General features: G+C 34.3%; 1 protein-coding gene across 2 annotated transcripts in view; it reads right to left on the reverse strand.

Moving 5' to 3' along the window:
- Positions 1-5,089: 5,089 nt before the first annotated feature.
- LOC150092584 (DNA excision repair protein ERCC-8-like) overlaps positions 5,090-14,308 on the reverse strand; it is a 138,085-nt gene continuing 128,866 nt past the window's right edge. For both annotated transcript variants that reach the window (XM_090414801.1, XM_090414802.1), the window contains exon 5: positions 5,090-6,271. In XM_090414801.1, the coding sequence (XP_090270927.1) occupies positions 5,541-6,271 (731 nt within the window). In that variant the 3' untranslated portion in view covers positions 5,090-5,540. The remainder of the gene's footprint in view (positions 6,272-14,308) is intronic.

Raw genomic sequence — 14,308 nt, forward strand, 5'->3', positions numbered from 1 at the left:
GACAACCAGCAGAAAAAGAAACAAGAACAAGATTATTATAGTCAGTCTTGACAAGAGGAGAGTTGATGTTCTTAGAGGAAAAAGTTGATTAAGAAAAGGATCATGATGTTGGGAGGAGGAGGAGGATTATCCGATATTCTGGTAAGCTAGTGAACAATTTGTGTTAAATCATTAAAGACAGCAAATGATTCCACTTCCCTTCCAGCTTGGTCCACGAGATTAGAGAAAGTGTGAATTATGGATGCTTAAATCTCCAAGGTGATGGTTTTGTTTGAATGTTTGGGTTATTAGATTGTTGTATACAATCGACTTTTAAAGATAAATAATCAAAAAGGCAGTAATTAGAATTAGGTGAATAATAAAGACAGGAAATAAAAACACCAGAGTGAAGCAAGGAAATCTTGAGCCAAAGTAGATTATATAAAATAAAAGGAATTCCAGGTCTGATAACCTCTAGCCTGAGATGCCAGACCTGACAAAAGCCAATGTTCTATCCTTCTTATGGAAGACAGCAAGCATGATGTAATGTGGGAAGTCAAGATGAGTCGTAGTAGTAGTAGAGAACCAGTTGAGGTTCACTGACAAATAATGGATCGAGTTTGGATGATTGTCAGTGGTGCCCATCATTGGTGTTAGTACTGATAAAGTCAATGTTATTTTTATATGGAATTTTGTTATTTTGTTGGATTTTTGTGGGTATATTTTATTGTTTTTTGCAGTTGTTTATTGTATTTTTGATATCTAATCTTTAAAGATACTCGTGGCATAACTGTAAAAATAACTTAACACGATAATCACAGTAGTTGACTACAGTATTTTTGATATATTTTGAATTTTTTTTTAAACTGCTGCTGCTTACTAATAGAGTAAGCAGCAACAGCAGAAGGATTACTCACCACCTGATCGGAGGGAGACTTTCTGAAGCCTCCCAAAGGTTAACTTCAAACACCGTTATTTCTTAATTCGATAATAATTTCACTAGACTGACTTCATAGTTGAGCCTCCTCTTGATGATGTCATTTGGTTGAAAAGTATTTCAATACCATCTAGGATGTGAATAACCTTTATAAGGATTTTGCAACAGAAGACAAATAGTGAGCCTCCTGTAAGAGGAGGAGGTGGAAGAGTTTTTCCTCCCACAAACAAGATAACACATGCAGTTAATCCTATCTACCTGCATGTTTGGCCATAACAGAACATTGAGCATAACACACAAACAGACAATGAGGAATTAAGACATGCTGGTTAGATTACCAAGTCTGTATAATTAAATTTATAAATATATATATATATATATGTATAATTAAATTTATAAATATATATATATATATATATATATATATATATATATATATATATATATATATATAAGGGAGTCAGTTTTGTTCAATGTTAAACACATTGAACAAAAAAACAAAAATTATTTAATTCTGTCTTCTTATATACTTAAAAGAAAAAGAACACATCATTATAATTTGATGAAACACAGGGTTTTCAGAGTTTTAAGATATTTTCTTTCTTGTGGTTCTATCAGTTGCCTTAATATCATTTTTGTTCTAGGTGTTTATCAGAACTTTCCAGATCCCCTAATATATATACAATGAAATTTCTTCTAGACACCTTCATTATCCATGAGACTGATGTTCATCTTTTATTTTTTGTAAGACAGTAAGTGACTCGTAACAGTATATGTATGTATGTATGTATATATATGTATGTATATATATATATATATATATATATATATATATATATATATATATTATGAGTCAGCTTTACAGTATAATTACAGTAAGTGAGTGAGTTGAGAGCAAGACTTTACTACCAAGGAACAGAATGGGAAGAATAACATCAAAGATGAGATACTTTCTCAAGACTAGTATATCATACCTCCTTGAGAAAAAAAGGACTGAAACTAAATCATGAGCTTCCGAGACAATTATCATATCCATCCTCTACATTAATGGTTCCTCAAGAAAACTGCCATTCTTGAAAACTATAATGTGCAGTTTTCCTCAACTCATGGAGGGGGGGGCGAATTTCCATTCTGTAAAAATCACATACCTGCCTGCTAAGCCAAAAGCAAAGACAGGTAATCTTTAGAGATATTGCAGTATCTTTTCTGTCATGACAGAAGAGATACTGCAAACATTTCTCAGAGCAGACAAATCAGGTCTAACCAACTATGACATTAATACCAACTATAAGCAAAGGTCACCATCATCATTTTATAAGCATTAGAAGAATCTTTTATAAATTCTCTGTTGCTCTTCAAAATACTGTCATTCTTAATTGTTCTGTCAAGTGTCATCTTCATCCAGGAAACTGACTATTATGGATCGCTTCTTGAGATCCATAACGTGCAGTAGAAAGATAAGATAGTGAGGCTCTCATCTTTTCCATCTCACAGTTAGTATTCTTTGTCTATAGACAGGTGTATACATGGAGCCGATGTGCCTGTTTCGAGGGATGAAGAAACCTGAGTTTCTGAAGAAAAAACCCTTCGACTCTGTTTGAAACTGGAGATGTATAGAATATTACGACAACACTACATGACAAGTTTACATCATTATTAGCTTCATATTGGCAACTTCCTTCAAATTAATCTGCTATCTGAGGTGTTGGTGGACGAGGATGAAAATCAACCATGAGATGCGGTGATTAATACCCTTGGAGGGTAATAATATTTTTTTTAGTTGTTTGCAGATGATGCAAAGTTCAGATGAACCAAGAAGTGTAGTGAGGATGTGGCCTTACAGGAAGACTTGAATAGATTCAGTGATTGGGCACGGAAATGGGGATGCGAGTTCAATGTTGCAAAATGTAAGGTTTTAAAATTTGGAAAACAAAGATGGGATACGGAATTTATGCTTGGTGAGAATATATTGTTGGAGGTAGAGGAAATAAGAGATCTGGGGGTGATAGTGGATAAGGATCTAAAATTTAGGGAATACATCGTCAAAATTGTGAAGACAACACAAAGGCTTCTGAGAATGATGCAAAGGACACTGACATGTAGAAATAGAGAGATTCTTGTTCCGTTGTATAAGGCTTTGATTAGGCCACACATGGACTATTGTGCCCAAATTTGGTCAACGGGTTTTCAGAAGGATGAAGAGATGTTGGAAAGGGTCCAAAGGAGACTGACTAAGGTAGTTTCTGACCTCTGGAATGTCGAGTATGAGGAAAGATTGAGAAGATGTAATTTGCAGAGTCTGGTGAACAGGAGGAAGAGGAGAGATATGATAGAGACCTATAAGTTGGTAATGGGTTGATATAGGATCAATGCTGGAGAAGTTTTACAGAGAATAGTGGGAGATCAGGGGAGAACCAGAGGTCATCCCTGGAAACTGTATAAAGAGGGTGTGAGTAAGGGAGTGAGAGACAGGTTTTTTCGTGCAGAATTGTGAATGATTGGAATGCCTTGCCTGAGAACGTGGTGTCTGCAAAGAGTTTGAATGTGTTTAAAATATGGTATGACGAGTTGTGTGTGATAAAAGGACCTCCCAGATGAGTCTTTCACTACCTGAGGTTTTGGGCTGGTAATAATAATAATAATCTGTCAGAACTCCAATATTGTCAGATCTCACATTTCAGTCTTCTGAGACACCTCTCTGTATCAATCCACCCAGACCTTCATCGTCTTAGCCTTTTTCCTGCCATCCTGGGGGGAAAAAAAAAAAAAAAAAAAAAAAAAAAATTTGCTAATCTTTCTTCTCCCATTCTAGTTAAGTGACCATACTACCTGGGATTATCTCTGTTCACGCATTCCCAAATGATAACAATGTTACATTCTTTCCCAATATCCTCATTTTTTAAAAAATTTAATTCTACCATTGATGCCATCTGTTCACTCCTCTAATCTTTGTCAGAACTCTCACATCTGAAGATTCCAGTCTTTGATCAAGTGTTATTTCTAACCCAGCTCTTGGATCCATAAGTTGAAATATCTAGTCTAGTGTTTTGACTAATCTCTCTCTTATTTCACATAAATTTATTCTTTTGACTTCCTGTCATACCAACTTTGCTCATTCTGTTATCTATTTTCATACTTAATTTGCCATCTTCACTAAAAATTGTGTCTAAATAGTGAAATGATTCTTGTTCTATAGGTTCTCAATTCATGATGCAGTTAAAGTTTTCTGTATTCTTGTCTATTTTCATAGTCTTTGTCCTTTTATTACTGATTTTCATACCAAATTTATTACACCTGTTATAATTTAGTTAGGCAATCCTGCAAACCACTACTATATTTGTTTAGGAGCACAACATCATCTACATAAAGAGTTGAGATTAATATCTCCAATTTTAATGTTAGGCCCAATGCTACATTCTTTCATAACGTGATCCACACAGATGATGAATAACAGTGGAGATAGTGCATCCATGCTTCACACCTGATTTAATTGAACCAACTTCCTGTATCTCCTTCAATTCTAACTGCCAACTTAAAATTACAATATAGATTATGTGTTGCTCAATATAATGTCCTATTTACACCACATAATTGTAGCATTTTTAACAGCTTTTCTCTTGGCACTTTGTGCCTTTTCCAAATCTGCAAAACTTAAAATACAGATCATTGTTATATTTCCATGATTTCTCGTGCAGATAAACTATCTTAAAGTGATAATCTAATCCTGACAACCTCTATTTGGCCTGATCTCAATTTGGCCTGATCTCAATTTGTTCTTCTCCAAATTTTCCCTTCAATAACTCTGCTTAACCTTTTCTCAAGTATGCTTGGATAAATCTTGCCAGGAATACTCAACATGGAAATTTTGTTCAGTGTTGGTACTGTGATTATTACTAGTTCTACTGAGTATTTCCTTGAATACAGTTCTCTCTCTCTCTCTCTCTCTCTCTCTCTCTCTCTCTCTCATTTTGTATGAGTAATACTCATATAAAAGATATAGGTTGAATTATTTTAGTGAAGGATTTTTATAATGAAATTCATATTTTAAAGTATTCATGTGGAATGATCACTTAAGGTTTCCCTTTCATTAATGTACAAATTATGTAAAATATCTTGAGCTGCTATATCAGTTTATCACTGGCTGTGAAGTAATTAAGAATTTTTGAACAAACATAAACGAATGCCAGATTTTATAAAATACATAGCTTGAGAGTATATGATAACAAGTATAAAATATGCTGCATAAATTATTACAGTAAATGACACATCTCAGAAAATATATATAAAATAACAAGTGAAAACTGAAAAGCAAGTGTTTTCCACCAAATTATGGAACCATTCCAGCATATCAATATCAAGCATATTCTTCAAACATTTGTATAAAAATTAATCAAAAGAACACAGGAATCTTAAAATATAGATATGCTAATCTTAAACATCTTAAACATCAGTTATCTTTTTTTGCGTTGTTTATTATTTTGAATTACTTTATCCCCCCCCACATACACACATGCACACACACGCACACAAAGTGACAGAATGTGTAAAAAAACATTCTATGAATATCAAACATCAGCATAATATTACACAATATTTTAAAATATAAAATAATACAACAGCTTTTTTAATCTTCATCACTGGACCATGTATCAGCAGTTAATAACTGACTTATTCTAGAAATGGAGGATACAGATTTTTCACCAGACTCTCTCTCTTTCTGAGCAAATAAGATCTCCTGTTCACCATCTGGGGTCCAAAACAACAAATTTCTATCATTTCCACCACTGTAAAGTTCATGATACCAAGGACGATATACACAACAATTAACACTGTTAAAATGACCATGAAGTGTACAAAGTTTTTCACCTGTTATCATATCCATAATAAATATTTCACCTAAACTTGGTATGAATGCTACTGGAGGATAAGAATCAAAACAGAGATCTATTTGTAATGCTTTTGGACAGTCATTTAGTATTTTTCCAAAGTTAACCATAGTATTCTGGCTCAAAGCAATGTCCCACAGTCTAAGGTGGCTGTCTGTACCATATGACAGAATAAAGAGACCATCAGGAGAAAAACAAAGACTATTAATTATTCCATCATGTGCTGCACTAATACATTTTGAACCTCTACTTGCTTTGCCATTATGCTGATCAAAGGCATTTAGAAAGCCTTTGGCACATCGTATATCCCATAATAACAAACGATTATCAGCTCCACCTGATGCAAGCAAAAATTCTTGACTTGGACACCACTGTACACTTACTACTCTTCCTGTATGTCCTCTTAGTTCATGAGTATAGGAACCTGATTTAAGATCGACCAAAACAACATGAGGATATGACAAGGCAGCTAAAAAGAAGATGATATTCATATTAATGTTCATAATCTGCAGAAATCAATACCTTAATTTCTAGATTACTTGGGTTCTTAATTAATACCTACATAAAAAATGCAAAGGATATAGGCATAAATTAACAACTATCTTGCATACTTTTAGAAAAACAAAAAATAAATAACTAGCGGTGCAAAGGAAAAATAGTGACAGTCGTTTTGAGGCAGTGTGGTGTGGTTGAGATACAGATGAACAGAATGAAATACTTAGATGTTGTTATACACATGGTAAATATGAATAGTAGTGAACAGGAAATTATAATCAGTTTAGCAAAGTAAAGAGGAAAAGGGTGATTATTATGGGTCATTTTAATTATGGCAATAGAGAATCAGAAGATAAGATAGCATCTGAAAGTAAAGAAAATGAATTTTATTTAATGCCTTTGCTGTAATTTCTTTACTCCTTTCCACCCAACTCCTCATTCCATGCATGAAATGAGAAGTTGGGTGAAAAAGAGATCAATGCTACTTTGGTTCAATTCAAGAACTATCTAGTAGATGCAATGTCTAAATGTAGTGACTTAATCTAGAAATGGAAGATACAGATTTTTCACCAGCCTCTCCTCTCTTTCTGAGCAAAGAAGTGTAAGAAGGTTAAATAAAATCCGTGTCTTGAAATTTAAGTGCTGTGAGGACATCAGTGGTGAGCTATGGAAATTTTAACAAAGGGCTCACATCGTTGAGCAAAAAAAAGCCATATTTCACACAAAAACTTTTATTAATACAGCTTGTGTACAAATGCCAGTCGAAAAATATGAAGGGACAACCTGTAAAGACTATCATTTTTAAACAAATATTTTATGATCTAAACATGAAATATTTGCACACAATCATCTGTGTTAATTTATCTTACATAAGAAAAACATTTTATAACCATCAAAATATAATAAGAATAAAATCTTTTATAATCGCACATATGCAAGAGTCTGCATTTTTTTATAAACAAAATAAATTCTTTTGTTTGGGATAGAAGTTTTTATGACAAACAATCTATAAATAATAAATAAATATTATCTAAACACAATAATATTGAAGTATGTTATATTTCTCTTTTGTTTTTATACTTCAAGTGATAATCAACGGTACCAATCAACGGACGTTATTTTATAGTTCTATTTACTTATATGCGATTACCAAAAGTGAATTCTTATTTCTAAAATGGTGGTAACAGTAATTATAATATTTTATTTAATAAAATCGCTTTGTTAGGTTACCATATGAGTTTTTGCTTAATATATTTCAAGAAATTACATTTTTTTTCCTTTTTTTTTTAAAAAAATAAAAAAATAAACAATGTCTTCAATGTCTTCACAGACACCATAAAGGACTACTTTTAAGTTTTTTTCCGAGCTGAGCGCAAAGGTATGATACTGGATGCCTCTATCACCCGTCCAGTTCTTTGGCCAACCTTCTATAGTCTGTCACTGTTGCTGGCTGTATCTTTATGCCTTCATCCATGTTTTTGGCCTTAATGAAGCCAATGTGCAGATTAGACATTGTGGATCTTAAAGCTGTCCATTTCTGCTTTTCTCTAAGGATGATCGGAGGCACCTTTTCTTTGGGAGAAATGGCAGCGTCCGAACCCTGAGCATCCTGTTCCATTTCATTGTCTTTGTGCAGTTCTGTTGTTCTTCGCTTTTTTGCATGCGTGCACTTCTACAAAGTCTGAAGGAGTAGAAGGCACTGATTCTAACTGATCTTCTGCAACAATGTCTGTGACACTCTCCGGGGGAAATGTGTCATTAAGTTTCACTTTTCCCGGCCAATTGATGTTAAGTAGTTCACCTAGTCTTATAAATTCTCTATATACCTCCTCGAATATTGTCTCATATAGCTGTTTTTCCATGACTATCAATGTGAAGTATCTAAAGTTGAAGGGGAAAAAAAAAATTGAGAAAAATTTAACAAAGGGCTCGGATAAGCCCCCCGCAAGCCCTTTATAGCTCACCACTGGAGGACATCATGTTGGAGGCTTAATGGGATATATACAGCACTCGGAAAAGATTAAAACTGATTTTAATACTTTCAATATTTCATCTCAGTCACTGAGACATCTTCAGGGATTACAAAAAACTAATGTAACACTTGCTAACACTGTAAAACTAATGTAACATATAAACTTGCTACCCTTATCCGTTCTACAAAAGATCAGCTTCCTCCTCTCTCAGTGCCTAGAGTTTATAAAGTACCCTGTTCCTACAAGCTAGCATACTTTGGGCAGACAGGTAGATCAGCAACATTCTGCTGAAAAACACAAATCATACATCTCCAATCATGACTATGGTCAGTCTGGCCTGGAACACCATGTTTTGGATACAACCCACAGGATCTCCTCGAAAAACCACCATGCTCCGCCACAAAAAATTCAAAAAAGAAAGACTATTTTTAGAATCTGCAGCAGTATTCAGAAATCAACCAAATCGAAATAAATACGGTTGCATTAAATTTCCAAAAATTTGGGAAACATTAATCATCAGAGATTTTGCAAGACCTCCTAGATTTTATGGCCTTCCAAAAATCCATAAGATTGACTATCCTCTTCGTCCAATAGTAGATTGCATTGATTCTCCTACTTACCATATAGCCAAATATCTAGCTCAATTATTGAAATCTTACATTGGCAACTCTAATTCTTTTTTAAAAAACTCCTCAGATTTCTTAGAAAAATTAAAAAATGTCTCATTACAAACTACAGATCTTATGGTTAGCTTTGATATAGAATCTTTATATACCAATGTACCTCTCAAGGAAACTTTAAAATTATTTGCTGACATCTTTCCTCAAGACATTATAAAACTATTCGATTTCGTAATACATTCTGGATATTTCGTATGTCAAAATAAATTTTACAGCCAAGTAGAAGGAACGGCCATGGGAAGTCCTCTTTCTCCTGCTTTAGCCAACTTTTATTTGGAACATTTAGAAAAAGTCCTCTTCTCATCTATTTTCCCTCAACCATCCTTTTGGGTAAGATATATAGATGACATCTTTACTATTTGGCCTCACAGCAAAAACTCTTTACCTTCTTTTTTAAACAGTATTAATTCCTTGCATCATCGTATAAAGTTTACTATGGAAATAGAAGAAAACAACCAGTTATCTTTTTTAGACGTTCTCCTCATCCGGTCACCTTCAAATATTCTTACAATACAGTATACAGGAAACCAACGTTCACAGGTCGTTATATTCTTAAAGAATCAGCCCATCATCCTTGTCAAAAAACAGGAATTATAAAATGCCTCATCAGAAGAGCCAAAACTAATTGTTCTACTTTTGATTATCTACAGAAAGAACTTTCTATAATCCAACAACACATGAAACTCAATGGCTTTTCTAAAAAAAGTACTCAACATCTTCTCAATTCTTATAATCCTCCACAAAACAACAAAGTTTCAATACGTCGAGTGCCTATTCCTTATATCTCCGGTATTTCAGAACCTATCGCAAGAATTTTAAAGAAATATGATTTAACAACTACGTATTCACCTATCAACAAATTGTCTTCTCATTTTCCTTCTCCTAAAGACAAACGCTCAACTTTATCTCTTCCTGGAGTTTATCAAATTCCTTGCAACTGTGATCTTTCCTATTTTGGACAGACTGGACGTTCTCTTGAAAAAAGAATCCAAGAACATTAATCCTCCACTCTTCACAACAAACCTGAAAAGTCTGGATTGGCTCAACACGGTATTGAAACTGACCGCAGCATCTTTTGGTCCAGGACTTGCCTCTTACATAGATCCCGTTATAGGTTCAAACATTTGTTCAAGGAAAGCGTGGAGGCCTTATTCCATCGTCCCAACCTGAATCGTAATGACTGTATATCTATATCAAAAATCTGGGAAAGTCTAATCAAGATTACTCATTAATTTTTTTTTTTTTTCCAATCATGTCTCTACTCAAAATGTTCCGTTTTATACTTAATACTTAGTAATATAACATCACGCAGTGTGTTCTATTTTTAATGAGCTATTGTTAGTATTCTAGCTTGTATTTTTTAAAACTGTTCTTGTAATACCACTGAAGATGGTCTGCTATTTCCAGACCGAAATATTTGGTTAATTAAATGTCTTTCTTGTGTTTACGTGCATTTATCATTCAGTCTTATGTCACAAGTATCCTTAAAACAACTAAGAGCAAAGGGAAATTGTGTCTCGGGACCGAAATTGTTATTATGAAATGTGCATGAGAGATCTATGTATTAGAACCATGTCAAAACAGTTCGGAGTTGGGGTGACCAATCGGCCATAGCTAAGAGTATGACATAGTCATCGAGAGAGGGCGCTCGGATTTTGCAATATAAGGCCCGGTGTGAGACTCAAATCTCTCTCTTGTTTTCTGCCTGCGTTTCCCGTCCAAGTCCTGGGTAGGTACAGAAGCTTGTCGCCGGTGCCCAGCAACAATCTCCCAGTTGCTGTTACACCGGATCTAGTAAAGTCACCAGAGGAATGAAGTCAGAATTCCAGTAAAGAGCCGTTGGTAAGTTAAGCCAACGTAAAGTCAGCAAAGGGCAACCTTCGAAGATAGTGGAAGTAAGTTGCAGATGACATGAAAACATGTGGTGAGAAAATATGAAAGTGAAGTCAGCAAAGGGCAACCTTCAAAGATAGTGGAAGTAAGTAGCTGATGCCATGAAATACGTGGTGAGAAAATATGGAAGTGAAAGCGTGGAGGGAAGTCACGGAAACTCCATGAAAAGAAAAGAAAAAGATGGTAATGTACAAGTTTTCATACTCATTTTAGAATAGTAACCAAGAAAGGAATAGGAACCAAGGAATTTAGGAGCTCCACACATTTAACTTTCATATGATGCCTAAAGGACTGATTTTGGACTAGTCTGTCTATGTCAAATAAGCTGGTGCCACTCTAAGCTTATGCTGAGGAAGGAACCAAACCTTCGAACTGTTTATTAGGAAGAAACTTTATGATATTATGTTAAATATTAGCTTGAATATTAACTAAGTTGGGGAGGATAAAGCTTGAGCACAAATAAGAATATTATCCCATGTTAAAATACAAGATGGATTGCGTCTGATATGATCTACACAAGGATTGTATATAACTATGTACACATGTTTTTTTATATGTGAGCACTGAGTAACTCTGTGTGGAATGATTGAGTCTGAATATAATAATACAAAAAGGATGTGGGATTGTTAGATTAAAATTAGGAGTAGAAATTTTGGATATCTTAGCCTAAAGGGGGGGGAGTTCAGACTCTTTAGTGCTGAAATTATTACTTAAAGTGTACATATGCAAGTATTTAAAATAAATGTGTATTTCTTTAACCCAAAGTTCATGAGTCTGTTGTTTTCTGAGATTTGAATTACCACTTATTAAACCGTCGGACCTGTATAAGTAAAGGGGGAATCCATTTTCATAAGAAAGAAAGAGGGGAGCCACGACTGCAAATCACGTGATCCCTTTATTATTTTTCAGTGGTCTAATTGTGTATCAGAATTCAATTGCCGACTGGCACAGTCGTTTTAAACAATTATAAATTTGTCAGCAACGGAATAGCTGATATCCTAAAGTGATGAATAATAGTTATATAGAAAAATATAAGAATAAGAATAACAAAGAAAAGGGTAAAAAGCGACGAGGAAACAGGACGTAACAGAAAGAATATAAGTGCAAAGATAAATACGAGGGTGAGATGACATAACATAGTAGTTACATATCACTACAGGTCAAGAAATGAACTCCGAAGGAGAGATATTCATACAGTGGTATTTATAGCTTTTGCAAAAGCCTTTGACAGGTTACTGCATGACAAGTTGGCATATTGATGCAGATACAACAGGATAACAGATTAGTGAATTGGATATAAGACTGGCTGTTTGCTAGGCATCAGTTGGATATAGGAAAACAGTATCCTGAAAGCGAATGATCAGTGGTATACTGTAAAAGACTGGTTTAGAGACATGATTGCTCACCTTATATGTTCATGATATTGGGAGAGGTTTAAATGGGAATACAGGCTGATTAGAGATGATGCCATGTTGATAAAATCTATAAGGAGCGATGATGTGGCCAGTAAGAAATGTGAACACAAGGTGTTAAATTTGGAAAGAATGGGATAGCATGTTATGTATTTGATCAGTAAGGATATATTGAAGGAGACAGAACAGATAAGAGACCAAGTGATGACAATTAACAAAGCCTCAAATTTAGGGGCCCGTATGGGATTCATGAGATCAACATAAAGGATTATGACAACAGTGAGGAGGACAATAACCAATAAAAATAAAGAGATTACAAATACGGTTTTCAAATAATTAAGGTAGCTTTAAGTATCCAGAATGTTGGCTACAAAGATAGATTAAGAGACTGTCATCTACAAAGCCTAATTTTGAGCCAGAGAAGAAGCAACATACAAATAATTGAGATTGAGGGATTTCACTACATTAATGAAGATTTTTCTTAAAGTGGATAAAGAAAGGAGCAGAACGAGAGATCAGAGACCATCTCTGGACATTGTATAAGGATGGTGGTTTTTTTTTTTTTTTTTTTTTTTTGTTGTTGTTGTTGTTGTTGTTGTTGTTGTTGTTGTTAGAAAGTGGTTGGCAAATGGAATGTACTGCCTGAATGTAGGAAGAGTGAGTTTAAGGCACAGTTCGATAAACATCGTGTTTAATAATGATTATCTCCTAAGATAAGTTATTTTGATTCCATGAGTCTGATAATGATTTTTCCCCAAATTCTGGTGCCACATGACGAAAATTAAAATTTCATCCCTTCTAACAATGTACTTAAGAACTGCACTCATAGTGCTAACAGATCAAATGTATACAAGAGAGAGAGCTATTTTAGGATTTCTCTTTCTCTCATATACATTAAGAGAAATCCTAAAGTAGTTCTCTAAACATCAATGAGTTGCATAAGATGTTAAGTGAGATTTGAACCTAATGTTACTGAGTTTAATATATCTTTCTATTCTGAAAGAAAGAAAGATAGACAGAAGCATTTATTTATTTGGATTAAAGCATAATGCATGACAAACAATGCTATCTCTAACATACTTATCATATTTCTCCTGAAACTAATTCACATTCCCAACACTCTGGCAATGGATTCTGCTTGCCCACCACTTTCTACCAAAGATATATACTCTCACTTCCCTCTTCACCTATAAACTACTTCCAGGAATGTCCTCTTCTTCCTTCTTGATATAATGCCCCATTGATAGCATATAACTGTAGCGTATTGAATAGCTTCTCTCTTGGCACCTTTTCATATGCCTTTTTCAGATCTACAAAACTTAAATACAGATCTTTGTTATGTACCAATGATTTCTCCACTATTTGTCATAAAGTAAAAATCTGAACCTGACAGACTCTATTTGGCCTGAATCCAGCTTGTTCTTCACCAAACTTTTCTTCCACAATCTTTCTCAACCGTTTCTCAAGTATAATTGCATAAATCTTACCAGGAACACTCAGTAGGGAAATACTTCTGCGATTCTCACATTCAGTTTTATTTCCTTTACTATAAGACATACTATAAGATTACTATAAGTACTATAAGATTACTATAAGTACTATAAGAGCTCTACTCCAATCATCGGGAATTCGTCCCTCTGTCCAGGATGCAGTGCAGTCATGTAAGACTTTTATACTTCCATATTTCAGCATTTCTTGTCTAATATCATCTATTCCTGCTGCCTATCCACATTTCAAGCCTTTCATGGCTTTTTCTACTTCCAAGTATGGATATGTATTCCTGAATGTATGCCTGTTGAGTGTTTTTTTTTTTACCATAGTGCTATCACTGCCTGTTTCATTTAGCAATTTTTTGAATTACTTCATACTTCAAGGATATCTTTTTCTCCAGTTTTAATGTCACCTTTATCATCTCTAATTCCTTTTACAACACTCTTTCCTCCATTTCTGAGCTTCTTCAACAACCTCCAGAATATCTTACCACCTCTTGATATTTACTTTCTATGTTCTTGACAAAGTCTTCCCATGACTTTTGTTTAGCTAGTTTTACACA

Source organism: Typopeltis vanoorti, chromosome 25 (genome assembly GCF_054136105.1).
Source record: "Typopeltis vanoorti isolate ZY-2024b chromosome 25, IOZ_Tvanoo_1.0, whole genome shotgun sequence".
Taxonomy (NCBI): Eukaryota; Metazoa; Arthropoda; class Arachnida; order Uropygi; family Thelyphonidae; genus Typopeltis; species Typopeltis vanoorti.